The 26,291-nt window shown below is 65.7% G+C and overlaps 3 protein-coding genes across 53 annotated transcripts in view; 1 reads left to right on the top strand and 2 right to left on the bottom strand.

Moving 5' to 3' along the window:
• The first annotated feature begins 13 nt into the window (after positions 1 to 13).
• On the top strand, positions 14 to 18,196 carry BOP1 (BOP1 ribosomal biogenesis factor). 2 transcript variants are annotated; one of them, XM_081497277.1, is made up of 16 exons: positions 14 to 129; positions 1,586 to 1,792; positions 5,792 to 5,872; positions 15,269 to 15,423; positions 15,508 to 15,625; positions 15,702 to 15,803; positions 15,877 to 16,089; positions 16,166 to 16,327; positions 16,398 to 16,478; positions 16,557 to 16,626; positions 16,721 to 16,853; positions 16,937 to 17,117; positions 17,251 to 17,539; positions 17,612 to 17,696; positions 17,773 to 17,880; positions 17,960 to 18,196. In XM_081497277.1, the coding sequence occupies exons 1-16, from the start codon at positions 40 to 42 to the stop codon at positions 18,111 to 18,113; spliced, it is 2,229 nt and encodes a 742-aa protein (XP_081353403.1). In that variant the 5' UTR covers positions 14 to 39; the 3' UTR covers positions 18,114 to 18,196. The 2 variants fall into 2 exon arrangements, with proteins under 2 accessions (XP_081353403.1, XP_081353404.1); XM_081497278.1 differs by lacking the exon at positions 1,586 to 1,792.
• On the bottom strand, positions 12,097 to 13,730 carry SCX (scleraxis bHLH transcription factor). The gene is made up of 2 exons (XM_081497325.1): positions 13,073 to 13,730; positions 12,097 to 12,220 (listed from the first exon to the last, which is right to left on the bottom strand). The coding sequence occupies exons 1-2, from the start codon at positions 13,643 to 13,645 to the stop codon at positions 12,182 to 12,184; spliced, it is 612 nt and encodes a 203-aa protein (XP_081353451.1). The 5' UTR covers positions 13,646 to 13,730; the 3' UTR covers positions 12,097 to 12,181.
• A 76-nt stretch (positions 18,197 to 18,272) lies between the features above and the next one.
• Positions 18,273 to 26,291, bottom strand: part of MROH1 (maestro heat like repeat family member 1) — a 51,756-nt gene continuing 43,737 nt past the window's right edge. For 29 of the 50 annotated variants that reach the window (XM_081497215.1, XM_081497216.1, XM_081497217.1 and 26 more), the window contains 12 exons: positions 24,529 to 24,683; positions 22,504 to 22,669; positions 21,736 to 21,932; positions 21,023 to 21,160; positions 20,658 to 20,772; positions 20,225 to 20,371; positions 19,850 to 20,038; positions 19,566 to 19,721; positions 19,363 to 19,497; positions 19,194 to 19,296; positions 19,016 to 19,081; positions 18,273 to 18,542 (listed from right to left, as the gene is read on the bottom strand). In XM_081497215.1, the coding sequence (XP_081353341.1) occupies positions 18,457 to 18,542; positions 19,016 to 19,081; positions 19,194 to 19,296; positions 19,363 to 19,497; positions 19,566 to 19,721; positions 19,850 to 20,038; positions 20,225 to 20,371; positions 20,658 to 20,772; positions 21,023 to 21,160; positions 21,736 to 21,932; positions 22,504 to 22,669; positions 24,529 to 24,683 (1,653 nt within the window). In that variant the 3' untranslated portion in view covers positions 18,273 to 18,456. The remainder of the gene's footprint in view (positions 18,543 to 19,015; positions 19,082 to 19,193; positions 19,297 to 19,362; positions 19,498 to 19,565; positions 19,722 to 19,849; positions 20,039 to 20,224; positions 20,372 to 20,657; positions 20,773 to 21,022; positions 21,161 to 21,735; positions 21,933 to 22,503; positions 22,670 to 24,528; positions 24,684 to 26,291) is intronic. The other 21 variants (XR_014055895.1, XR_014055894.1, XM_081497241.1 and 18 more) reach the window with 3 other exon arrangements.

Genomic DNA, 26,291 nt, shown 5'->3' with positions numbered 1-26,291 from the left:
TGCCGGAAGTGGCGGCGCGGGTCCGGACCATCCCGGAGCATGGCTGGCGCGCGGGGCGCGGGGCGCGCGGTGGCGGCGGCGACAGTGGCGCGGCCCGGGAAGCGGCTGCCGGAGCCGGAGCTGGAGGAGGTGACCGCGGGCTGAGCGAACGGGACGGGGTGGCGCGGCTGGGCCGCACATGGCGGCTCCGGGGCGGCCAGCGCCGGGGAGCAGGGCCCAGGAGTGCGAGGAGGCGGGTCGCCGGCTCTCTGCTGGCGGTGGCCTCGTGGGGGCAGGGGGCTCCCGCTGCTCCAGGGGCGGCCGGAGTGTGGTTGGAGAAGTGTGGGCTGGAGCGAACTAGCAAGAGGGGCTGGCATCGTGCGCGTGGCCTCCCTAGCCCTTTGAATTGTGGTTCTTGCATTAAAGAGATTTGAGCCTGTTGGTACATTACTGATACGTCGGGTACGTTGTAAAAGAGCACGAGAATAGGAAGGCAGTGCCTGCTGCATTGGCCGCATTCTTTTTAAACTGCACTCAGAGCCACTCCTGCTATGCAGCGAAACCCCAGCTGGGTTTGGGGTGTTATCAGCCCTCCAAAGCTTGTCCAGCCGCGTCTCCCTAAGGGGGCACTCCACGTTGCTGGGTTGTCAGGCAACCCCTTCACCCTGACCAGTCCTACTGCTCTCCCGCCAGCAGGTATTCTGGGCACCAGGCTCGCCTGCTTCCACCACTCAGCTCTGTACCCTCAGCAGCCATTTGTGTTTGTGCCCAAGCCATTTGTGCCATTTTTATTTGCTGTTGTAATTGTGTAGCTTACTAAGCGTTGAAGATAATGTGTATCAGAGTCATTTCTGTGGAAGTTCAGTTGAGTGCTGCCAAATAATTGGTGAGTGCAGGCTTTCCTGTTAGCTGAGAGAATTAATAGCTGTTAAAAAGCAGAAATCTAGGGCTCTCCATTCGAATAAGTGCTTCTGAAAGTCTGTAAGTTCTTGTTTCCCCTCTCTAAGTGCATGTGTCTCGTGAACTTAGGGATTAGATAGTGTCTGGTTAGCAGACCTCCGCTCAGAGGAAGCTCTGGTCCTATCCCGTGGGGTGGTGAACCAGAACACTTGCTTTTAAGTAAAGTTGGCATCATTTTTATGTCTCTTCAACCAGTCTTTACAATTTACTGATAAACTGTCAGTCCCAATCTGGTTGGATAGAGTCCTCTTCTTCTGGCGGGAAAAGCGCCTCAGGTTGTGGTCCTCTGCCTGCCCCAGACCCCACCCCGTGCCCTGGTAGCTCTGGGGATGTGAATGCCAGAGCTACAGGGGTGGCTTTCAGGCTTGGAGGGTGGAGGGCTGGTGCGGGTGAAGTGATGGGAATTGAGCTCCTTGGAAAGTGCTGCTCTTGTGAGACTCTAACTGAATGTCTCCTCAAAGGGCAGGGGGCCTGTTGGCGGTGGAGGTGGGTGGTGAGCCAGGCCTGGGTTGGGTGGATGGTTTTGGTGGAGCTGGAGGCTTGTGGCCTGAGGGCCGTGGCCATGGAGGCTGGCCGCACAGGCTGTGGGTCAGCGCTTGGCGCCCGGTGGGTGGGCTTGGAGTCATCAGTGCCATGCCTCTTGCAGCCTTCTCTCCTTGGCGCTCCAGCTCCCAGCCGCAGGCTTGGCAGTGATCCTGGCCTCGGCGACAGTGACGGCGACAGTGAGGAGAGTGTGTTCTCAGGTCTGGAAGATTCTGGCAGTGACAGCACTGACGACCACGCTGCCTCAGAGGAGGAGGGGGCGGGGACCAGCGAGCAGCACAACAGGATGGACAGGAGCCCTGGGCAGCAGGTGGGTGAGCCAGGAGTCTCCCAAGGGCTCCCTGCACCCCAGATGACCACGGCCAAGATAGCGCCTGCCGGGCCTCAGGCTCTCTGAGGGCCCCCGGCACCGATCTCTCCCGCTCGGTGTACCGCAGGGCCTCCTCCCTCCTCCCTTGGGCACAGCAAGGGCGGGGCAGAACGCTGCTTGGAGCTGAGGAGCCCTGAGCTCTAGAGCACAGCCTGTGCTCTGTTCACAGTAATCCAGGAACCCTGATATTACTTCTCCTGGGTCTCAGGCTGTCTGCTAGACTTAGCTGTCGGCTGGCTTCCTCCGGGAGAAGCCGGAGGTGGGATTTCTGTGCAGTGACCTAAGGTGGGTGCCTCCTTGACAAAAAGTGAAATCTTCGATCGGCACCATTTGGGAGAGGAGGTGTCCCGTCCGCTCCCTTTACTCTCCTGGTGACCACAGTTCACAGCTGCACGGTCTTGCCTCTGTGACAGCCCTGTCGTGCTCCGCGTTAGCCTGCTCCTCGCGTCCTGAAGCCAACGCAGGGCTTCTCGCCTACAAAGCCTTCCCACCACAAGGGCCATTCGCTGGCTCAGGGCCCTCTCGAGGGTCTGCTGACCGCCTTCCCGTCACAGCCCGTGGCCGCCCTGTGTCACGAGGCCCTGCCGTGGGTCCTTGTGCAGCCTCGGCAGGGAGCGTCCCCACCCCGCAGCTTCAGGATCCACATAGTGGTGACGCTCCAGCGGCCCGGCTCTGTAATGGCAGCCTCGAGCTTCTGTGGTGCTGGCCACAGCCACGGCCCTGGTGTGGTTTATACGACGTGTGGTCTTAGGTGACTTGCGCCCCCGCCGCCTCCCTCACCACCATTTCTCAGCAGGGCTGCCTGAGCGGCCCCGCCTCAGCGGGGCTCCCAGCTAGTGTTTCACCAGCTCCATTCACCGCGCCCTCCGCAACCCTTGGGAGGATGCATCTGCAACCCTTGGCAGGACGCATCACCTGCAACTTGTCTCGAGGCTTCTCCTGTGTGGCCAGTGGCTGACACAGGAGGGAGCCTATTGTCTCTCTTCTGCTAAGAGTTCCATGGTGGAAGGGTCACTCTTCCGGGGAGCCCTGCCCCCTGATTCTGTGTGTTCCAGGTGTGTGGGCCGGGGGCCGTCCTCATCCTCACTTTTGGCGCATCCTCCACCAGCCTGCCGTCTCGCCGGCCTGCCCCACCCCACACCCCAGCCTCGCCCTGCACCCCCAGCAGCGTTGGGGGCACTTTGGGCAGTTTCTCTGTAAGGAGAGACGTCTGGCTCTTGTCATGGAGCGTATCAGGTTCTTTCCCATTCATGCTTGTTTAGGTCCGTTTTTTTCCTATTTCTTGTGTTTGGTTTGGTCCTTTCTAAAACATTTTTGTGGGTTTTTTCCTATTTTGTTTTCTTACTCTATCATACAAAAGTTCCCATTTCCATTAGTTCAGTCAGCTTGCCACTTTTCGTGGAATTAGCATTTCCTGGGTAACTTACATCGAGTTCTGCCCGAACTGTCTGTGCCTGGAGCTTAGGAGCTTACTGCGAACCCTTGAGCAGGAGGCACTCTTCTGGGAGTAGCAGGCAGGGAGCTAGGCGGGTCTGGTGCCCGGGGAGGGAGCAGGCCGTGTCTCACAGGTTGCTTAGTGAGGCCACCTCAGGCAGGGCACTCTGGGCCTGTCCCAGAGAACCCCGGCGTGACCCAGAGGCTGGAGCAGGGTCCCCCTCTGAAGCAAGGGGAGCTGTGCCCTGCCTGGCCCAGCATCAGATTCTCTTGTTTCCGGTGATGAGAGTTCAGGAGGACAGTGGTGGTGTCAGTCTGGGGTGACATGATGAGTGGGTTTGAGGGGTCCCACAGCACCCCTCGGTTGCTCAGAACCATGTCAACTTCTCCTGTGCTCCCAGAGCTCTGGTACCTCTGCCCTCAGAGGCTTAACACGTCCCATTTAGGGGTCACTCACAGGTCCAGGTGGTGTGACCTGCGTGGGGCTCTCACGTGCAGCAGGGCAGCTGTTCACAGCAGTCCTGGTGAGAACCTGGTGCGGAGGGCAGCAAGAGGGGTGGGCAGAGCAGCCCGCCTAAGACCCCCGCTGTGGGCTGCTTCCCCGGGGCCAGCACAGCAGCCGTAAGGCCCCCAGATTTGGGTGGGAGCACACAGACGCTGCCTCTCGTCAGGAAGAAACTCAAACCTTTGTAGCCGAAGTTAAAAACTGCCTCAGCCGTGCGAGGCTGCAGCCCCTCCCAGGAGAGGCCTGTCATGGTCGCCTGGTCCCCTTGGCTCAGACACGTGCCTTCAGAACCTCTCTTCCCTCTGGTCTTGCCCGTGGGCCCCCAGCCATCCACGTGGGCCCATCGGGGCGCCCACACCACGTACCTTGAGCCCATCTGGGGGTGGGTGTGGGTGGCTCGTGTGCCGTGTGGCTCTGGGCAGACCCCACCATCTGGTGCCTGCATCTGAGGATGTGGGGGCCAGGGCTGGACCGTGTGAGGAAGAGGAGGAGGAGGAGGACGCTGGGGCACCCCCGGTCTCCAGGCTTTGGAGGGCTGCACAGTGTGCTGTCGGCCTGGTCCCAGGGCCGCCGAGCCTGCATCATGGCTGCCCCCTGGTGGCGGCCGGCGGCCCTGCTGCGCCTCTGGAGGGAGGATGTCCCGCGCTCTGAGGAGGGCGAGCTGCCGGCTCTCTGGCAGGAGCTCGGAGACCCGCCGCTGGCTGTCCCCCCGGCCCCCTCCCCGGCCGAGCCCCCGCCCGTGTCTGGCTCCGGACGGCACTGGGGCTGCCACGCCTGTGGTCACTGCCAGGGCCCAGGACCGTGGCCTGTGGCGCAGGTGGTGCGGGGCCCCCGGGCCTGAGTGGCCCCATTGGTTCTGCAGGCTGTGGCCTGGCAGCTGCGGGCCGGCCTCAGGGTTTCGAGGACACTCACAGTGGCTCCCCGCCCACGCCCTGGGCAGGTGTGTCTGCTGGATGCTCTGGGCAGGGTGGGCGGGGAGCTTGGGCCGGGCTGGCTCCCTGAGCCCCCTCCCTACGGGCCGCCCGCCCAGCAGAGCTGACCCACTTTCAGCGGGCAGGGCTCCCGCAGCGCACAGCCTGGGGAGCAAGGGTGGGAGAGACGTGGAAACTGAATCTCGCCTTTTTCTGGCCTGGAAAAAAACTTACTCTCCCAGCCTCCTCACACGGAGGGAGAAGCCGGCGAGCGGGAGGAAGAGCTGCTGGGCGGCTTCTGGCTCCTGCCTGGGCAGGGGAGTGGGACTTTATGGCCCCCAGTGGGGGGTGGGGGGGATATGGGCTGTTTTCCCAATCAGTCCCAGTTCCGCGACACCCGATTCCCGTTCCGCCGGGGGAGGATCTGTTTTCCAGGTTGGGGTGTCAGTGCCCAGTGGCACCCACTCACTGGCCTGGTGGGCGGGGTCAGCCTAGGGCCAGTCCTCCCAGCGATCCAAGGGTGTGGGTGCCTCTCCAGGCCCTGGGCCAGCTGGGCTGAATGTGCCCTCCTCGGACTGAGGATCTGGCCCTAGGATGGGCTGGGGTGGCCCCAGTGCTGGTGGCCGACATCGAGAGCCTGGCCTCCCCTGGATGGACTAGCCCAGTTGGGGGTGACCCCGGCCTTTATCTGTTGGTGCCAAGAGACCACCCCTGCTTTGTCCTCTGACCCTGGGCTGGCTCTGGGCTCAGCTGGGCCTTTGAGCCAGGAGCCCTGCAGCTGTTTTTTTCCTTAAGGGGTGCGGGGGTGGCTCACCTGGTATCAGCCCCTCCCTGGGGTCTTCCCCCTGAGCTTGGATATCGCGATGGCCCTTGACAGAGAATCATCCTGGGTGGAACCCCCCTCCCCAAGAGACCCACTTAAATTGGGGGTGTCCACACTCTTTTCCTGGCAGTGGGACCAGGTCGGAGCTGCTTAGAGATTGCAGTGTGGGACCTCGGCCCCAGCGTGGGCAGGAGGGTCAGGGTGCCCTGGGCCCACGGTCTGTGCCGGGTCCTGAAGTAACCTCTCTCCCTCCCTCTCCTTCCCAGGCCAGGACCCCCTGCCCGCGGACGGAGGTGGCAAGCATGCCGGGCAAAGATGAGTATGCAGAGGACAGCTCTGACGAGGAGGTAGGCTGGGCCACAGCTGTCCCCTTGCAGGGTGGGCTGTGTGGCCACCGCGAGGCTCGAGTGGGCGTCCTGGCGTGGGGCCCCAGGCCTGTCTGGAAGAGCAGTTTCAGGGTCGGGGACACATGACTGCAGGAGTGTGTGTGTCATCGCGGGCAGGGCGGCTGGGCGCGGCATGGCCACCCCATGCCCATGTCTTGGCCCTGGGCTGTGGGTGTGCTGCTGGCAGGCGGGGGGGGCACCGCATCTTCTGTGGGGGCTGTGCTCACGCTCCAGGTGGGCATGGACAGGCCTTCCCCAGCAGCCAGCCTGTGCTGTCTCCCAGGGTGGGGATGGGGGTGGGGGTAGGGGGCAGGCTCGGCTGGCGTCTGCACTGGACCCCAGGGACAGGAGGTGGGCGCCCCATGCTCTGCCCCCTCCTCCCCGGTGTCCCGGAGGCCTGGCTGCCATGGCCCTGGGTGAATCTGGTCCTCCCTGTTTATGTCTCACAGGGAAAGCCTGCTGACAGGCTGGGATTCCCTGTCTGGCCAGAGGTGGCTACAACTCAGCTACCCGGGGCTGCCCATGGGTTCTCGGGGGGTCTGAGGCTCAGAGGCTCCCCGCTGGAGGTGATGGGTGCTCCCCTGCCCACCCCCTCACTGGTGTGTCCCTGCCCGCCAAGGGGCGTCTCCCCACTGCCCTGGCATGAGCCCCCCGGATGTGAGCCTCCTTGGGCTGGGGGGCCTGCAGAGACCGCGGTCCCCACCCCTACCAGCTCTTCCTGCCGCCTGTCAGGGGCTGTCCCCGCCAGGGAGACACGCGCCCCCTCCCCGCACTGCTCCTACCCCCATCCTCTGCTCTTTTGGCAGCAGCTGCAGGAGCCTTGGCCGTCCGCCCGATCCAGTCTCTGTGCGTTCAGAGAACAGAGACAAAACAAAATAAATTGGTTTCCTGGCCGGAGCAGCGGGCGCACTCAGTGAAGGGGGGCCGTGCAGCACAGCTCCCGGCCTGTCTCCCCCTCCCAGGGGCTCTGGCTGTCGGCAGCCACATCCTGTCGGCTACTTTTTTATATTCGGTATTTTGAGAAATCGATGATGATTGTAAATGGAGTGCAGAGGCCGAGGGAGGGGCTTTGGCCCGCCCGCGGGGAGGTGCTCCTGGCCTGCCCCGTTTTGGAGCCACCGCGGGGGCTGGGGGGGCTGCTTCCTCCAGCGATGACTATCCCATATGTGGGCCTGAGTGACAGCAGGAGCCGGCTTCTGCCAGTGCAGCCAGCCGCAGCCCAGGGGGCGGCAGGGCTCGGCTCTCGGGCCCAGGCCTGCCTGGCAGAGGCTCTCCTCCCTGAGAAGTGCCCCCCACCCTGTCACAGTGTCTCTGCAGGGTGGGCTTTAGGAAGAGGTTTGGGAGGCTGGGGTGGCGAAAGGACGGGCAGGGCGCAGGGACCCCCACCCCGGGCTGTGGTTGGCACCTGTGAGGGCCCACAGCCCCAGAACATTGGTCGTGGGGTGTTGGGCAGCCCCTTCTTCGCAGCATCCTTGGAGGTGGTCTGTGGTGCCAGGACCCCATGGCCAGCCTCCAGCAGTGGGCGGGGGTGTCTGGACAAGGGGTGTTCCTCGGGAAGGACCTAAGGGGTGGCGGCCTGGCCTCGCCTTCCCCAGGCCCTGTCTGAACTTGAGGCCTGGGCTAGGGGACCCTGGGGCTTCTAGGTGCTCTGATTGCAGGCTTATGCTGGGCCCGGCTTTGGGGTCCCCTGCTCTGGGCACTGGCCGGTGAGTGAGGGTTCCCCTTCTCGGGACACCCGTGTCCTGCGTCCTAGCTTGGTCTCGACGGTGCCATCCTCCTGGTTCTCACCCTGGGCAGCGCCTGGCCTGTGGCCCCTGGCCGAGCTGCCAGGCTTGGCGGTGGTCCCAGCTGCCGCGAGTGGGGAGCCCCGCCCCCGCCCGCCCGCGCCCCGCCCCCACAGACGTGATCTCATCCGGCTGCGGGGAGGGGGGGAGCGGGGGCGGTGGCCCTCGTCGGCAGTCCGGCTCCATCAAGCTGGAGAAACTGAGGCGGGGTGGGGGCGGGCCGAGAGCGCGGGGCGGCGGGCGGCCCCATCCGCTCTCCCGCAGGCGCCGCTGACGGCCTCCCGCTACCGAGCGGCAGCAGCCTGTTGGGCCCGCCCCGGCGCGGCGGCGGCTCGGGTTTCGAGCTGTTGTGCAGAGCGTGCCTCTCAGCTCGGCTGGGCCTCGTGGGCCGCCGGCCTCCCTGGCCGCCCCCACCCCCGCGACTGGGCTCCAGCCCGAGGCCTCGCAGGTGGCCTTGCGGGGTGGGTGTGGTGGCCGTGACCTCAGGGTGCCCTGGGTCCCTCTGCCAAGCACCACCTCTGAGCCAGGCCCGCTGTGTTCGGGTGTGCGAGGTGCCCTCCTCCCACCAGGACCAGCTGCCCAGGTCTAGTGGTCCCGATCAGGGGACAGCGCTCCCCTGGGGGGGCAGGGCGGGGCAGGTGAGGGTGGGGCGCCTTCAGAGCCCACTTGCCTCTGGCCTGGGTATGCGGGCAATAGAGGCCCGGCCTGCCATGTGCCCACCGGGAGCCAGTTTCCTGGGCTGCAGGAGCCCACGCTGGGGGTCCACGCTGGGACAGAAGGGGGTGGGGTCGCCCCAGGAGCTGGGGGCTGGCAGGCAGGTGTTGGAGGGGCAAGCCCAGTCTGAAAGTGGTTGAGGGCCTGGCTGCAGCACGGGGCCCAGGCGGGGCTGGCGCTGGAGGCTCTGGGCGAGTCCCCACAGTGGGATCTTGGAGGTGGCCGCAGCATGTGGGGCTCAGACTGGGCATTTGGCACTCTGCAGGGGCTGTGCCCGTCTCCAGAGATCCGAGGCGTTTCTGGGAGCTGCCACCCCACGTGGGGACACCCACGCTCCCTGGACAATGGAGAGGGTGGGGGTGTCTTGGGTATCTGAGGAGCAGGGGGCCTCCCCCCACCCCTGGGACCCTTGGTGGGGGCAGACTTGCTTCTTCGCCCTTCAACAGCCCTGAGGCCCTGATAGGGGCTAAGGAGTGGGCTCGGAGGGTCCCGGCGCCCACTCATGTCCAGAGGTTCAGCAGTGGAAGATCCTGCGGAGCAGGGGCAGTCTGACGGCAGGTTTGGGAGGGGGGCTCCAAGTCCGCGTTCCCAGCGCCCCGCTCCCACGGTACAGCGGGTGGGCTCTTTGCTGGCTTTGGCCTTCGGGACCAGAGGAGGCCCAGAGGGACCTGGTATTCTGCCTCGGAGCTGTCGCCCAGGGCTCCTCGTGTGGGCACCTTGCGGAGGTCCAGCTGCAGCAGGTGGCCTAGGGCACGCGGCCTGGCCGCCCCCGCCACAGAGGGCGCTTCGCGGGAGAGGCGGGGCGGAGGGAACACTGCCGGCATTGTAATCGGAGCGGGGCAAGGGGAAGAGCGCGCCAGAGTGAGGGCGGCTGACCCCACGCTCCCAGGGGACAGGTGGGAGAGGCGAACGAGGAGAGAGTGAAGGATTCCAGAGGTGGGCCGGCTTCCTCTCCCTCAGACAGACACGGGAGGGAGGCGGGCAGCGGGCCAGCGCCGTACCTGCAGTTCCAATCTGCGGTCCTGACAGCTGTAGCCACTTTGGGGAGGGGGAGGGGGAGGGGGCTCTTCGAGAGCGGAAAAATCCCAGCCGACGCATCAGCGGTGGCCGCGGGTGTCCGGAGCTGCGGGGTGCGGGGGGGGGGGGGCGCCACACGGATGCGCGTCCCTGTTCCCCTCCCCGCTCCCCGGAGAGCTCGGGCCGGGGGCGTCTGGGCCCTGGAGGGGTCGGCGGTCGCGGCCCCCGTGGGGTCACATGTGCTTCCTGGCAGCCGCAGGTGCTGTGCAGGGTGGGGGCGGGCTGGCCCAGGGCCGGCGGCCTGGTGGCGGGTCACGTGGTGCCGCCAGCAGCTCGTTCTCCGGGCTGGGGACAGGAGCTGACAGCCCGGCCCTGACGGCCATCGGAGCGTTTCCAGGCCTGCTTGGAAGCGGCTGTTGGCCCAGGGTGCGGGCCGTGCCCTCTTCCCGCTGCCGCACGGGGCGCGTGTGGGGCGTCGGGTCCTGGACAGGGAGTGGGGCCCTGGCAGACAGGGCCCTGGCCGCTGCGGTGGATGGCCGAGTGGACTCGCGCCCGCTGGGGCTCCGCCGGCCCACCACCCCCAGTCTGGTTTGAATTTCTGGAGTGGCGGAGGGTGACGGCGTGCTCCTCCCCGCCCCCGCCCCTCCTCTCCCGCTGGCTGGCGGGCCAGGCCCTCGGCCTCTGCTGCTACCGGTGCAGCTCAGGGAGCGAGTGGGCCCACTGCCCAGGCCTGAGGCCGGCCAAGCTGCAGCCGCTGTCGACTCCCAAGCCCGGCAGCCGAGGGCCTGGCCCCACGTCCTGTGCCAGGACCTACTGGCCCCGGGGACCGTCCCCGAGGCCTGTCCTCTCCTACTGACTTGGCGTCCTGGAGACACCCTCTAGCCTCACCTGCCTGTCCTTGTGCTCCTCGGGGAGTCCCCCATGCCCACCCCCACTTTTGTGTGGGGCATGCTTCCCACCCCTTGCGCATCTGCCCAGCTCTGGTCTGGCAGCTCTGCTGTGAGGTGGGCACCCGTCTGACTACACTTGACTGCCTGTCTATTGTCTCTGGGAGGATTTGTGAGGGGGTCTGGCTCTCACCGTGCCCAGGTATGCGTGGGTGAGGTGGGTGGTTGAGCGCAGGTAGCCCCAGACTGTCCCCACAGGACTGCTGGTGCCCAGTGGAGCAGAGGGCAAGCTTGGAGGCCCTCGGGGGCGCCCTTCCTAGGTCGGTTCTCTAAATGTGTTCAGTGCCCAGGACCAGAAGAGGTACCTTTACCAGCCCTTAGCGGGACCCCCACGTTCTGCCTGAGTCCTGGCTCTCTAGGCAGGCGGGGGCGGGGGGCTTCTGCAGTGACCGAGCGTGCCCTCTCCCCCTCCTGCCGGCCAGCTGTAGGCTCCTGCAGGATTAAGGAGAGGAAATTTGGGGTTGGGTTTCTCTCTGAGTGGAACCTGCCGTTGTGACTTTTTATCCTGTTACATTTCTATCAGATTGGACACAGCCCCCCCCCAACCCTTAATGGCTCTGGCTTTGAGAATTTCCTCCAAAATTACACCACTGCTTCCTGCTTCTTGGTTCCCTGGAGCCTGTCTGTTAAGAGGAGGGGGCAGCTCTGGCCCTGCCCTGTTGGGGTGCCCACGTGGGCCTCGGCACCTGGCCTCTCCTGGGGCCCCGGGTTGGGCCCTGGCACTCTCAGCCTGGCTGGCGGAAGTCAGGCTGGCGGCCAGCCTGGGGAGGGGGCCGCACAGCGCTGCCCCCAGCTTTCTTCTCTGCTGCGCCTGTTGAGCTCACACCACTAAGCTGTAACTGTCACCTGCAAGATTTTAATGGTCAGCCAGCTGTGCACAGCTCCAAGAGGCCTGAAGTGCCCTCCTCACGGGCAGCTGGGGCCTTCAGGTTAGCTGGGTGGGTGCAGTGGTGGCGGCCGGGTCCTCTGGTGTGAGCAGTGCTTCTGGGGCCGGCTGCACGGCTGGGGCCAGGGTGGGCACCTGGGGTACACATGGGCAGCTGCCACCTGATTCACTCCCTCAGGCCTGCACAGACTGGGGGCTCCTTCTGCCAGACAGTGCCCCCCTCCCTCACTTCCTGGGGCTTTGCGGGCAGGGGCTGAGGTGCCAAGGCCCAGGAGACCAGCACGTTGCACGCTGCACGCACTGCCCTCTCCTTCAGGGCGCCCAGACCCCTGGTGGCCCTTGGAGCGGGGTGAGGTGGAAGTACTCCCTGGCTTCATCCTGTCCCGCTCTGCCCCTTGCCAGGTGCTGGGGGCTGCCATCTTTCCTCGCCCTCTCCCCTCGTGGGTCTCCTCCAGACCCCATGCCGCAGTTCCCTGGCAGGGGGGCTGACCCTGAGCCCTGGAAAGTGGGGGCTTTCCCCAGCAACCAGGTGTCTCAGCCCAGGGTGGACGGGACATGAGCAGACCATAGCCCTGAGGGCGGGAGTGTGGGCTTGGGCTCTGCGGGCCGCTCCAGAGGACAGTGTGCGTCTGCGTTTGGAAGATATTGTTTTGTTTTTAATTATACAAAATTTCCAGACTTTATATTATCATATCAAAGACACAGAATGCTAGCACGTAGTGGCCAGAGGAGAACCAGGTAGCGAGCCAGCACGGAAAGTTCCAGTGGGGCCGGGCAAGTGCTGGGGCGGCTGCATGTCCCGCCGCCTGTCTGTCCATCAGCCCCACTCACAGCTGGGGCCGGGCTGGCCTGGGGGCACCCTCAGCGAGGCCTGTGCCTGAGTCAGGTCTGGGGGCTCTCCGTGGATGGCCCGAGATCGCCTCTAACTCCGGATCGCCGTCTTTCTGTCCCGGTCCTTGCTCTGCGGAGGGGAGGGCAGTGTCAGGGCCCAAGCAGAGGCCAGCGCCAGCCTGCGCCTCTGGACTTCCCCACAGGGTGCCCTGGAAGCACCCCCTTCCATGCTCACCCCAGCTTCCCCAAGCAGTGTAGAGAGGAGAGTGTGCTGCTGCACAGCCGAAATTGTAAAATTAAATCTCCCAGATGTTCAGGCCCCAGGAGCTCACGCGTGCTGTCTGGAGAGGAAATGGGGATTGGGGAGAGCCGCGCCGTATTTTCTCCCTGCTCACCCTGCTCTTCCGGTGCCACCACGCACAGCAGGCGCCGTAAATCAGAGCCGGCCAGCGCCTCCCGCAGCGGGGCCCTCTCCCCCAGCCCCCGAGCCTCTGCCAGCTTCCTGCCAGCGGATCCCACAGCCACACTGCTGTCTGAGTGGGCAGCCGGGTCCAGGGAGGGCAGGCAGGTGCCCGATAAGCCTTAGGCCACTGGTAGAGCAAGTGGAGCCCAGCGGGATTGTCTCACTGCCCCCAAGTCCCCTTCCCCTGATGGCAGGGTGGGTGGCCAGAGTTGCTTGATCAGCCCTGGTCTGGTCCCCTAGCTTTTTCCCCGTTGGTGCGGGCCCTGCCTTGGTCTCTTCCCTCTCTGTCTCCATGGTAGCCTGTGTCCTGAGGCCCCGGCAGCTCTGGCCGGGCCCTCCTTGTCTTCTCTCTCCCTGGAGCTGGGGCTGTGGGTGTCACCGGTGCTGCTGGGGGCTCTGCCTGCTTCTGGCCCCGCCCTCTCTGCCTGGCAGGTGTGGGCTGCAGGGGTGCTTTGGAGGTGGGGGACGCCCCATCCTCCTGGCCTCCTTTTCTGTGGACACCCCGTGGGCAACACTCACCAACTTTCTCTGGTTGCTGAGGCAGAAGGTGCAGATTTGTTTGGGCTGGGCGTTCTCGCCGTCACGGGCGGGGGTTGGGGGCGGCAGGGGCGGGGGGCTGCCGGCACGCGATGCGTGGAAGAAGGCGGGCCCCGAGTGGCACGGCTGCCCGTCGCCACAGGCCTCGCCTACCAGCAGCACGTTGCCCAGGTGCGAGATGTAGCTGGAGGCCAGGCGCAGGGTCTCGATCTTGGAGAGCTTGCGGTCAGCGGGCTCGGTGGGGATGAGCGTGCGTAGCGCGGTGAATGCCGTGTTCACGCTGTTGGTGCGGTCCCGCTCCCGCGCGTTCGCCGTGTGCCGCTGCCGGGGCTCGCGGCCCGGCCGCCCTCCGGGCCCCAGGCCGCTGCCCCCCGCCCGCCGGCCCCCGGCCCGTCTCCGGGTGCCCTGGAGGCCGCAGCGCGCCGCGTGCACGCGGCAGGGTTTCTCGTCTGAACCCGAGCTCTCGCTGCCTCGGTCCTCGTCCTCTGACAGCGGGCTCACTTCAGGGTACAGGTAGCGGCCGGGCGGCGCCGAACGCAGCATTGCGAAGGACATGGGGCCGGCGGCCGCCGTCAGCTCTGTTGCGCGCCGCACATGCCGCCGCCACTGCTGCCCAGGCCAGGGGCACGCGGGTCTCAGGGCTCCCGCGGTGGCGGCTGCGGCGCAGCGCGCACGTGTGCGTCCCGGGCTGGAGCGGGGCCGCGGGCCGGGCCTTTATAGCCGCGGCGGCCCCTCCCCCGCGCCGGCCCGCCCTCCTCCCCGCCTCCCAGCCCCTGGAGGCCGCTTGGAGCAGGGGCCCTCCGTCCCTCTGCCTTCTCTCTGCCTTCTCGAGCAGTGGTGAAGGGGCCTGGAGCATCCTGCTGTCTTTGGGGGGTGCAGGAGACTGGGCCCCCCTCCGGGGGGTGCGGGGCGCTGCTGCCTCCCCTCCTCCCTTTGCAGGGGGCGGGAGGGAGGGTCAAGCAGGACCCGTGACCCCGGCCTTCTCACTTGGCATGACCGCCTTAACCCAGATGCCCTGGCCCCAGCGCCTGGCCACACCCTGTCTGTCTTTCCCTCTCATGTACACTTGGGCCTTCTGTGCCCAAAAGAGGGCATGGAGGTGCTCTGAGGGGCTGGAGTCCAGCCCCAGCCCCCTCAGCTGCCCCCGTAGGTTTTCGTGGGGCTCACCTGACGGCACAGCCTGTCTTTCCTGCACCTACCCCTCCTGGCACCACCCTCCAGGTCTGGCTCCTGCCTGCACTCCTGCCCGGAGAACCCCACACTTGCACCCTGTTCCCCTGCTGAATGCTCCATGGGTCATCTCTGGGCCCCCCAACCACATTTGTCCAGTCCAGGGATGGCTGTGTGGACTTGAGGGCACAGGAGAAAGAAGGGTATTCCCATCAGTGGGCAGGGACCCGGGCACACCTGGAGGAGGGCGAGCGGGGAGGACTCAGGTCAGCAGGCTGGGGGCTGGGCAGGTGCAGAGGGGCCGCGCCCAGAGGGTCCTGTCCCTGTCCGGGTTCCCAGGTTGCCTGCTGTGGAGTCTCATTGGGGCCCCTCCCCCTGTGGCTACTGTTGCAGGAAGCGGCCGCCTGGGCAGCAGTCTCCGTGCTGGGTGGAGGGAGGGTGGCGGCTGGCAGGGGCCTCGACCAGGAATGTGTGTCCAGGAATGTGACTGCTCTGCCCACTGAGGGTGGGGTGGGGGCAGGGCTGGGAGGCCAGGGGAGCCCCTGAAAGTGTGCTGGGCTCAGTGCGGCGGACTTTTGTCTCTTCTTGGAGTGGGCTGGTGGGGTCTTCCCTGAGTCTGTGCCCTTGGCTACCCAGTTTTGCCTAAGGGCCCCGCCAGGGGAGGGAGCCCACGGGCGATGAGGTCACCCTTGCCTGTGGCTGCCCAGAGCCCTGGCCAAGGAATCCAGGGGGGAGGCTCTGGGGTTGGCACCACTTCAGTGGAAAATGTGAAGGTACAGCTCCGGCGCCTCTGAGGGTCTGGGGAGGGGGAGGACAGTGCTGGCCGCCCTGCCACGTCACACCCCGGGGAGAAGCTCAAGTCAGGGTGCCTGGGTGCTGCTCCTGCAGCCTGGAGGCCAGCCCCTTTGCTCTGCCTTTCCCCTTCCTGGCCTGTGTCTTCTGAGGGGCTTGGAGGGAGGGGTGGGCACGGTGGTTGTCCACTGCTGACTCGTCGGCCTCCTGCCCCAGGACATCCGGAACACGGTGGGCAATGTGCCCTTGGAGTGGTACGATGACTTTCCCCACGTGGGCTACGACCTGGACGGCCGGCGCATCTATAAGCCCCTGCGCACCCGGGACGAGCTAGACCAGTTTCTGGACAGGATGGACGACCCTGACTACTGGTGGGTGGGCGTGGGGCGGGGCCTGCGGGTGGGGCGGGCCTGCGGGGCGGGGCCGGGGACTGGGCTCTGACTGGGTCCCCCCAGGCGCACTGTGCGGGACCGGATGACGGGACACAGCGTGGGGCTGACGGATGAGCAGGTGGCCCTGGTGCAGCGGCTGCAGAGGGGCCAGTTCGGGGACGTGAGCTTCGATCCCTACGAGGTAGGCAGCAGCTGCTGGCCCTGGGGTTGAGGGCACCTGCAGGGCCCAGGCCTACCCTCCTCTGCTTGCCCCTCAGCCAGCTATGGACTTCTTCAGTGGAGACCTCATGATCCACCCAGTGACCAACCGGCCTGCCGACAAGCGCAGCTTCATCCCTTCCCTGGTGGAGAAGGAGAAGGTGGGTGTGGGCCATCCCGGGGGCACGCCTGCCTGCCCCACCCATGCCCCCCCTCACCCCGCCATCTCTGCAGGTCTCCCGCATGGTGCACGCCATCAAGATGGGCTGGATCCAGCCTCGCCGGCCTCGGGACCACACTCCCAGCTTCTACGACCTGTGGACCCAGGAGGACCCCAACGCGGTGCTGGGTCGCCATAAGATGCATGTGCCTGCTCCCAAGCTGGCCCTGCCCGGCCACTCAGAGTCCTACAACCCGCCTCCCGAGTACCTGCCCAGCGAGGAGGAGGTGGGCCTGGTGCAGGGTGGGGTCTGGGCTGGCCCCTGGTCTGGCTCCGGCTCCTGGCTCACTCCCTCCTCCACAGCACCTGGCCTGGGAGCAGCAGGAGCCTGACGAGAGGAAGCTCGGCTTCTTACCACGCCGGTTCCCGAGCCTGCGGGCCGTGCCTGCCTACGGCCGCTTCATCCAGGAGCGCTTCGAGCGCTGCCTGGACCTCTACCTGTGCCCACGGCAGCGCAAGATGAGGGTACGCGGGAGCGTCCGGGCAGGGGCGGGGAGTGGGGGTGGGCGCAGCTGACCCTGCGTCGTCTTCTCAGGTGAACGTGGACCCTGAAGACCTCATCCCCAAGCTGCCCCGGCCACGGGACCTGCAGCCTTTCCCCACGTGCCAGGCCCTGGTGAGCAGACAGGGAGGCTGGTGGGGAGCAAAGGCATCCCGAGTGTTTGGCCTTTACCGCCCCGCCCTTTTTCTGCAGATCTACAGGGGCCACAGTGATCTTGTCCGCTGCCTCAGCGTCTCCCCAGATGGCCAATGGCTGGCATCAGGTGGGCATGCGGTGAGGCAGCTCCACAGGGTGGGGGTGAGGGGGCGGGGGCTGGCCTGGAGGGCCAGGTACTGAGGGCCTATCTGCATGTCCAGGTTCAGACGATGGCTCGGTGCGACTCTGGGAGGTGGCCACTGCCCGCTGCATTAGGACCGTGCCCGTGAGCGGTGTGGTGAAGAGTGTCGCCTGGAACCCTCACCCCACCGTCTGCCTGGTCGCCGTGGCAGTGTGAGTCAGAGGCCTGCGGTGCCCAGGGTTGGGGTGGGGGCACAGACCCATGCCTGAGGGCCTCCATCTGGCTCTGACTGCAGGGAGAACACGGTGCTGCTGCTGAACCCGGCCCTGGGGGACCGGCTGGTGGTGGGGAGCACGGACCAGCTGCTGAGCGCCTTCACCCCACCCCCGGAGCTCGCTTCACAGCCCGCGCACTGGCTAGAAGCTTCTGAGGAGGAGCGCCAGGGCGGCCTGCGGCTGCGCATCCACCATGGGAAGGTGGGCGGGGCCCTGGGCGGAGGGCGGGGCCCTGGGCGGAGGGCGGGGCCCTGGGCGGAGGGCGGGGCCCTGGGCGGAGGGCGGGGCCCCGGGGAGGGGTGGACGCATCTCACCCAACCTCATCTCCCTGCAGCCAGTGACGCAGGTGACCTGGCACGGGCGCGGGGACTACCTGGCCGTGGTGTTGGCCACCCCGGGTCACACCCAGGTGCTGATCCACCAGCTGAGCCGGCGCCGCAGCCAGAGCCCCTTCCGCCGCAGCCATGGCCAGGTGCAGCGTGTAGCCTTCCACCCCACGCGGCCCTTCCTGCTCGTGGCTTCCCAGCGCTGCGTCCGCGTTTACCACCTGCTGCGCCAGGAGCTCACCAAAAAGCTGATGCCCAACTGCAAGTGGGTATCTAGCCTGGCGGTGCACCCGGCAGGTAAGGGGGTGTCCTGGTGGGGGGGTGACACTTGGAGGGCCACCAAGTCCCCACCACCGAATCTGCCCCCAGGTGACAACGTCATCTGCGGCAGCTATGACAGCAAGCTCGTGTGGTTTGACATGGACCTCTCCACCAAGCCGTACAGAGTGCTAAGGTGAGGTGCTGGTGTGCAACCGGTCGCTCCCTGCCCCCAACTCCTGCCTCACTGAGCCTGGTTCCTCCGGCCCCAGGCACCACAAGAAGGCCCTCCGGGCCGTGGCCTTCCACCCCCGGTACCCGCTCTTCGCATCTGGCTCCGACGACAGCAGTGTCATCGTCTGCCACGGGATGGTGTACAAGTGAGTGCCAACGCCCCGGCCTGCCCGCGCTCCCTGGGGACGGTTCTGCCCACGTCCTGAGTCTCTCCCTCCCCCACAGCGACCTGCTGCAGAACCCACTGCTGGTGCCCGTGAAGGTGCTCAAGGGGCACGCCCTGACCAGAGACCTAGGGGTGCTCGACGTGGCCTTCCACCCCACCCAGCCGTGGGTCTTCTCCTCCGGGGCCGACGGCACTCTCCGCCTCTTCACTTAGACGCCCTGCTTCCGGGGCGGGGCGGGTGAGGCTGGCCAGCACGTGTGCGCTGGACTCCCAATACAGAAATTTCTCCTGCTGGATAACCTTCCTGAGTCAGCTTCCTAACGGGGGAGGGGGCTGCTGGCCTGCCCACAGATGGGTCACATCACCATGTCACCTGTTCAGCAGCAAATGGCTTTATTGGGAAGATGGGAGTCAGCGACTTGACCACCCTTGTGTTCCAGCCCTCCTTTGCTGTGTGGGCCCAAGGCCTACCCACTCTGCCTGGGGCAGGGGACTCCTTAGGGCCTCATCTTGGACCCTCTGGCCTGCCAGGCCGGTATTGTGTGTTGGGGCAGCCTCAGGCCAACTTCACCAGGCGGCCCAGAGTCTCTGCAGCCTTTGCGCGCACCTCGGGGGCTGGGTCCTTGAGCAGCAACTGGAGTGCTAGGAGACAAGGAGCCGCTGCTGGGGGCTCCACTACGGCCCTTGGAGAACTGACTGAGCCCAAGATCCCGCCCACACCCCGCTAACAGCTGCGACTGAGGCTGCCCCCCCCCTTCCGGGCGCACTGAGCCTGGGGGCCAGGACCCGGAGGCTGACACCCCACCCTGTGCGTGGGGCCGCCCGCCCACCGCCCTCCTAAGACAGGCCTCTGCCGGGAGGGCTCAGGAGCCAACGGAAAGATAGTTTTTCCTTTTTTAGTGTTTTTTAAGCTCTTTTGGAACAGTTAAGAAGTTTCCGTGAATTACTAGAGACGATGAGGTCACCAGTGACAGGGAAAAAATCCTTGAAATCCAGGAAAATCACTTAGTCCCCCCTGGTGCCCACAGGGTCAGCGCAGCCCAGCGTGTTGCGGGGGTGGGGGGCCCTCTGGGCTCCTGGCTGTGTGGGGCGGGGTTGGCAGGACTGGAGCTCACCCGCGAGTAGCTGCTCCAGGTCCACCTGCGGCCGCTGCTCATCCTCCACGTGCAGCACCAAGAACCCTGTGGGGGTGGGGTCGCAGTCAGGGGCCAGTGGGGGTTGCTCAGGGGCCAGGGGTGGGACAGAGGTCAGGGGCCAGATCGGTGTGTGGGGGGGTGTCCGGGGCAGCCTCACCTGTGAGCATGGGGGCAGCAGCACGGACGTCCTCCCAGCTGCTCTTGAAGTAGAACAGACTAGTACTCAGCAAGCGGCCCAGCAGGTCGGGGAAGTGGCGCATCTGCGGAGAGGCAGTCAGGCAGGCCCCGCCCACGCCCCGCCCACGCCCCGCCGCCCCGCCCCTCACCAGGTGCTTGCAGGTGGTGTTGAGGAACTCTCCAAAGTGCAGGCCGCGGCCTTCCTGCAGGTGCTTCTGGAAGATGGCTGCCAGCTCCTCACACTCCAGGTTGGGGCCGCACATGCGCAAGGCGAACCTGCAGGCCTGCAGGGCACACGCTGAGCCACAAGTCTCTGAGCCGGCCAGGCCTACCCATCCCCTGCGCTGCTCACCGCGACCACGGGGGCCTGGGGGTCCCGCAGGTGCAACAGAAGGGGCGCCAGGCCGCCCACAACCTGCTCCAGGAAGACGTCCTCGCAGTCTCCACGGCAGGCCTTGTTGAGGTGCCCGAAGAGGCGGATGGACGCCGAACGGAACTCCATTCTTTCCTGGGCGACAGTGGGTGTCATGCGGCCATCCCAGCCCAGCTTCCTGGGCGACCCCAGGGCAGTGAAAGGGGAGCAAGAGGCAGAGTGAGCCGGGCTGGAACGGCCGGGGGCGGGGGGCAGGGGCCTACGCTATCGAAGAAGGGCCGGATGCGGACAGCGATGTGCAGCAGCACCGCGTGTAGGTCCCAGGCATCGACCAGCTCCAGCAGCCTGGCCAAGCCCACCATAGCCTCCAGCGCCACCAGGCTGTGCGGGTCGTCCCCGTCGTCCAGCCCACTGATCATGGCCGTCAGGAGTTGGGGGCCGTGGGTCCGCACCTGGGGAGGCCACACATAGCTGTGTCCCCAGGCCATGCCATGCCACGCCCAGCCGCCCACCCTCCAACTACCACCTCTGAGCCCGGGCCTGCTGCCCACCGGGTCTGCCCAGGTCTCCTCACCAGCTGCAGCTCTGTCCCTCCCTCGCCCAAGGGCAGGGCCCCAGAGGGCTGCCCAGTGGCTCACCTTATCTGGGGAGCCCAAGGCAACATTGGCCAGGCCGCGGAGCACCAGCTTGCGCACACGGGCACTTGTGTCCTTCTGCCGCGCTGTCAGGTTGTCCAGCAGCGACTCCAGGAGCATCAGGTCGTTCACCACGTTGCTGCTGAGCAGCTGGGGGCAGAGGCACTCTGACCACCCCCCACCCCCCAAATGCACTGGGCAGCATGGGTCCCCCGCCACTGAGGGGTCGTGGCTGAGGCCAGCAGGCCAAGCCTGGGCTCCTGGCTCCCCTTCAACCTCCCCGACCCTGACCCCAGCCACTCCCTGGCTCGCAATGCCTTGGTCTGGGGTGAGTTTTCAGGGTGGCTCTCCTGCCCCACCCAGGCCTGCCTGTAGGGGGTACTTCACACTGCCCACCCCCCGCCCCCAACTCATGGTCCAAAGCAAGTGCTCCTACCTCAGCCAAGAAGGCCGTGGAAGTGACCCTCTGGACCTCATACACGCTGCTCTGTGTTGCGAAGAGCACCTTCATCACCAGGGGCAGCCGGGGGCCCGCAAACTTTGCCATAGCGCTGGTAAGGAGGCACGCGGACAGAGGCTAGGGCCTTAGGCTGACCCGAGCATACCAGTCCCGAAGGCCTGGGAGCACGCCCGCCTCCCACCCAGCAGGTCTGGCCCGCTGGCGCCGCCCCCTAGCTGCCCCCGCACATCCTCCGCTGAGACACGCCCCCCCCGCCCCCCCCCCCCGCGCCTGGTCCGCCGCACCTACAGAACCCAGCTGCCCCACGGACTCCCCGCCTCCCCCACGCACTGCCCGCTCACCTGGCCAGCCGGGTGACGCCCTCCTCGTGCCCAGCCGAGGTCTTGAGCAGCTGCCAGCCCCCGTCCACCTCCATGCACTGCACCACGTCCTCGTTGCCACCACGGATAAGCACAGCCTGCAGCGCATCCACCGCAGAGCTGTGGAGACGTGGGCACGGGCTCGGCTGGTACTGGCAGGGCGCAGCTCTGCCCCTTGCATGCGCGTGCACACACACCCGCCTGTGCTCTTGGGAGATGTGCCCAGGGCCCCCCCAGCCTGCTACCTGCCAGCAATGTCCCTTCCCCTGGGCAGCACTGTGGACCCTCTGCTCTTGCAGGAGCTGAAGGGGCCCCAGCCTGTCCCCAGGCCCCAGGCCCCCCCACGGAGAGCCAAGGGGAAGGCACAGGCACAGCCAGCAGCACCAGGCCCGGCTCCAAGCCAGTGGGGCCTCACCAATGTGGCAGCTGCACCCCTACGGGGCTGGGACCGGAGCCACGGCCAACTGCGGGGTGGGGGCGCTGCAGGGTCTCAAGTTGGGGCCCTAGTCGGTGTGGCTGAGGACTGAGGCTGCAGTCAGGGTGGGTCCACTCGGAACCTGCCAACCCCAAGCACTCCCCAGGGAAGGCGCAGCTCGGGGTCATCTGGTGCCCAGCCTCCCGCCCCCCCACCCCTGGGAAGCTACTTCCAGCAGCTGACAGTCAGGGCCTGGGGATGCCAGGCCAGGCCCACTCACCTGCAAGGCTCGAGGCTCCGCAAAGCCAGGCCCAAGCTGGTGCTCCTCCTCTCCTTGGCCTGCAGGTGCCGGGGTGGCTGGACGCCCATGGTGCAGCTGACCCGCAGCAGCAGTGCCACAAACAGCTGGGGGTAGAGCTCCAGCACCGCTGGCCCGGACGCCGGGGCAGATGCGACCTCGTGCAGCGCACAGGTGGCCTGCAGACGGGCCACCTCAGCCTCCGCCCCTACCCTCAGGGCAGGCTCAGCGAACGCTGGACCCTGCGCCTGGGACAAAAGCCAGCCCACAGCCCCTCTTCCTTAGCAGACACCCCGCATCCCCCAAGGTCTTGGGCCCTGGGAGGGGCAGCCGTGGGGGTGGAATGAGGAGCCCAGCCCTGCCCAGCTTGGCTCGCGGGGCAGAAGGCAGGCCCGGGGCAGTGTGGCGGCCTTGGGGACCGGCTCCCAGCATCTGCTCTCGGCTCCTCAGCAGGAGGAGGAAATTCTTGCAGCTGCTTCACTGTGGAAACGCTGCCAAGCTGGGTTTATTTTTTTCCCCATAGGATGAAATAGAGTGGGCTCCCTTGGGGGCCTACACCTGCAGGGACTTTACGAGCCTGGGCTCACAGCTCGCTGGCTCCAGGGTCCCCATCAGCCACCAGGTGCCAGCAAGGCGCAACCCAGGCTCCCCATGGGGCCCTCTGGCAGGGGCCACGTGGCCCCTCACCGCCTCCTGGGCCCGCAGGGGAGGGCAGAGGGGGCAGTGTGTGCCAGCCCAGCCCCCACTCACTGCGAGGGGCAGCAGGGTGGCCACGCGGTCTGGCGTGCTGCTCAGCAGGAAGGCCCGGCTCTCCTTGAACGGGACGTCCCTGCTTATCTTCTCCAGGAGCAGCCCCAGAACCTGGGCAGTGAGGCTGGGCTCCAAGGCCAGTGCTCGCCACAGGGTGCAGGTGTGGCTGGAGGGGCAGGAGAATGACCCCTCTGAGGCCTCTGCCGGCCCTGGCTCACAGCCCCGGTGTGCCCACCGGCCTCAGCTCCAGCCAGGCCACAAACAGCACCCTGACTCCAGGCCCTGACCAACCCCTTCCTCCAACCCAGGGGCCTAACCAGGCAGCCTGATGGTTAGCAGAGACCCAGTGGTGGGGAGGTGTCCCCTGGAGCTGCCAGAAGCAGACACTGGGCTCCTTAGAGGAGACACTGTCACCCCAGCCCTGAGGACGCCTGCGGGTCACTTCTCCTGAGCAAAGAGCAGCACATAGCCAAAGAGGCATGCAAGTGAGTCAGGCAGAGGCTGCAGCAGGCCTGCGCAGCCCCAGCCCTCACACAGGGTGCAGCTGCGCGGCATGTTTACAGGGAGAAGTGACAGACTTCAGAGATCTAATCAGAACCAGAAATTCTAAACACAGTGCATTTGGAAGCAAACCAACAGCCCTTTAGAAATGAGACACGCAGTGCTGTGCTCGGTGACGTACTCGGCATCAGCCTGGACACGGCAGGAGAGAGAAATGGTGAACTGGAAGACGAGTGGAGAAAGTTGGCCAGAACCCCACAGGGAGGGGTCATCGGATGTTCAGAAGCAGAGGTGTCGGGGGCAAGGCAGTGGGGGTGAGCGCACATTCGAGTGGCGTCTCACAGGCAGAGGGGAGATGGTGTCTGAAGAGACAGGCTGAAAATTGGGAGAGCTGATGACAGACACTGACTCACAGGCTCAAGAAGCCAGGGAGCCCCCTGGCAAGACCAAGCACAGAAAGCCTCAGACCTCTCTCTTCTAGAAAGTGCAGAGCGCCATCAGCAAGGGACACCCAGTGCGTGTCCCTTGGCCTCAGCCACAGCTGGGCTCACAGGAGCCAGAAAGGACACATCCTCTTACTCGAACTAAAAGGAAGCATGTGCCAAGCTCGAGCTCCAAACCCAGCAACAGACCCGGAGAGGGATGGCTGAGTACACGCGGTCCAGACGCACAGGAGTGCAACTTCCAAACTAACTGAATGAAAAGTGAGATTGTAACAGGACCCTGTCTGTCTAAAAAAGACAGTAAGGAAGACAAAAAAGATCGAGGGAAGAAAAACAGGCAGCTGGTTCAATCCCAACCCTATCAGCGATCACGTGCGGCTATTTCCTCTGGGAGAGGGCCACCCCTAGAGTGGCAGCGGCAGCGGGCGAGGCAGCCGAGTTTGGGGAGTGGTGCCCTGCTGTCTGAGCGAGAGCCAAGCAGGCTGTGGGAGCCCCAATCGGGGCAGGTGCAGGCGCTTCAGGCTGCGGCCACAGGGAAGGATGCGCCTCCCTGTGCCCTGGCACGGGGGTCTCCAGATCACGGGTGCCGCCTCTGTCCACCACGTGGACCCAAAGAAAGGCATGCCCAGTGGGCCCTGAGCTCTGGAAGCACTGGGAGCAGAGCAAAGGCCGCCTGGAGGCCTCAGCGCAGGAGCAGGGGCCCCAGGGATTGTGGGGACTCGCAGGGCTCAGCACAGGCCCGGGTGTGGACACATCCTGCCCTGAGAACCCAAGGATGGCAACTGGTGGGTCACTGACGGGAGCTCGGGAGCCAGGGGTGTCCATGGCGGATGGAGACCCTTCCTGGCTTAAGCAGGGCCCTGGCCCAGGGTTCTGCTCACAGATGATGGTGGACGGAGGCCTGGCAGAGCACCAGCCCCAGAGAACTGACCAGCACTGCCCATGAGAGCAAGCCATCTCCACCTGGCCCAGTGCCAGGGCCTCCAGGCTTCCACACAGAGAGTTAGGGGGCCCACGAATACCTGGTCAGGCGGGGGGACACCAGAGCATCCACCCCTGCAGGCAGGTGGGCACCAGGTACCTGTCAAAGGGCAGGGGGCTTCCCAGAAGGCTGGACACCACAGCGGCGTGGTGGTGGGCGGCCAGGACAAACACACTGTGCTGTGCAGCCTGTAGGACGTGCTCCTCTCGGGTCTCCTGCAGCTTGGAGCGCAGCACGCTCACAATCTCGGGCACCTGTGGGCAGGCGGCGGTCAGGCCAGCAGCAGGGCATGCCCGCATGGGCACCGATCCCTGGGGCCAGGGAGGGCAGCCTCCCCCGACCCCCGGTGATGTCGGGGCTCCTCGCTGCCAGCCCTGATGAAGAAGAACAGGAGCCAGAGCCTTTAGGGACAAGGGAGTTGACTCACAGCCCCAGAGTCCATGTGGGAAGGGACAGGAACCCAAGAGGGGCCTGCTGGTGGGAGGTGCCAGGACATACGGACAGACACACACAGCCTGAGGGAGAAGAGTGGGAGGGCCAGGCCACGAGGGTGAGTGCTGAGGCTCACAGGGGAACCCTGCCTCGACCACTGCAGGCAGGACACACTGCCCACCGCTCACCGGGAAGTGCTCTGTCCCTCCTCCAGGCCGAGCAGGCCTTGGCTGGGAGGGGCAGGCTTTCCGGCCGTGGCGGCTGCATGGCAGCAGATGGGCAGCATGAGCACACGGCGGCCCGAACCAACGGGGTGCTGCCCCGCACCGTCCAGGCTGGACAGCTGGGAAGCGCCCTGATGTGAGGCGAAAACTGACGGCAGAGTGCTGGCCACGGTCCCAGGGACAGTGTTCCCCTGGACGGGGCCACTGGCAGTCGTGGGCTCCACCCCAGGGCAGGGCTGGCTGAGGACACGCCAGGGGCCCCAGGCCCAGAAGCAGAGGGAAGGGCCCGCCGAGCTCTGACGGGAGCCAAGCCCACGCGGGAACGGGCAGGGGCAGAAATGCAGGCACCATGTGTCCAGTCACCGTGTGTCCAGCCTGAAGGAGGGGCTCTGTCACCACAGTTCTCAAAGGATTTGTAAACATAACAAAGTCCTTCTCTTTCTATGACCTTGAGTCCAGAAGGCTGATGACCTTCTAAGGACCTGGACCTCTTTGCTTTGGCTCCGCCCATCAGCTCCGACCCTCGGCCCGTCCAGCTGCCTGACCAGCCGGCTGCCGCCGCCACGCGGAACAGCCATGTGTCCGAGTCCTGCTCAGGGAGCCTGGTGGGAAGGTGGTGCTGCGCCGACTGTGGCTGGGCTCTCATCTCGGCCGTGGGCGTGGGCCCAGTGATGTTTGTGGGCAGATGGGCTGTGATCATCCCATCCACGGTGCCGCTGGAACAGGCCACACCGTCTCTGGGGCAAGGAGCATGGTTTGCTCCAGTCTCCTGGGTGCTTTCTCGGCCATGAGGGGCAGGGCTCCCCAGAAGACCCCAGGCTTGACAGGCTGGCACTGGGGTGGCTTTCGAGGGTGTGGGTGATAGTGGCGCCCTGTGGAGGCCTGTCCCTCACCCCAGGTTCTCAAGGCCACTGGAACATAACTGCCCATATATATACTTTGCTGCATTTCAAATTTCTGCATGTTAGTCTTCCCTGTTTCCTTTTGCTCACTTGGGTGTACGTCTGTCTGAGACACTGTCTCAGCTCATCTGTCTCTGTTGTCTTTGCTTCTGCAGACTTTCTCAGCAGCGATACCCATGGGTGCCAAGAGCCGCCTGGACCTGCCTCTCTGGAGCCGTGATGGCACTCCAGCACTCAGGTGCGGCGGCTCTGGCTGCATCCGCACCGGGTTCTCAGCTTCCTGGGACTGGTGAGGGGGACCCAC

Source organism: Giraffa tippelskirchi, chromosome 6 (assembly GCF_054371585.1).
Source record: "Giraffa tippelskirchi isolate mGirTip1 chromosome 6, T2T-mGirTip1v1.2.pri, whole genome shotgun sequence".
Classification (NCBI taxonomy): Eukaryota; Metazoa; Chordata; class Mammalia; order Artiodactyla; family Giraffidae; genus Giraffa; species Giraffa tippelskirchi.
Note: the sequence above shows the minus strand (reverse complement) of the source record. Positions and strands in the feature narration are given on the sequence as shown.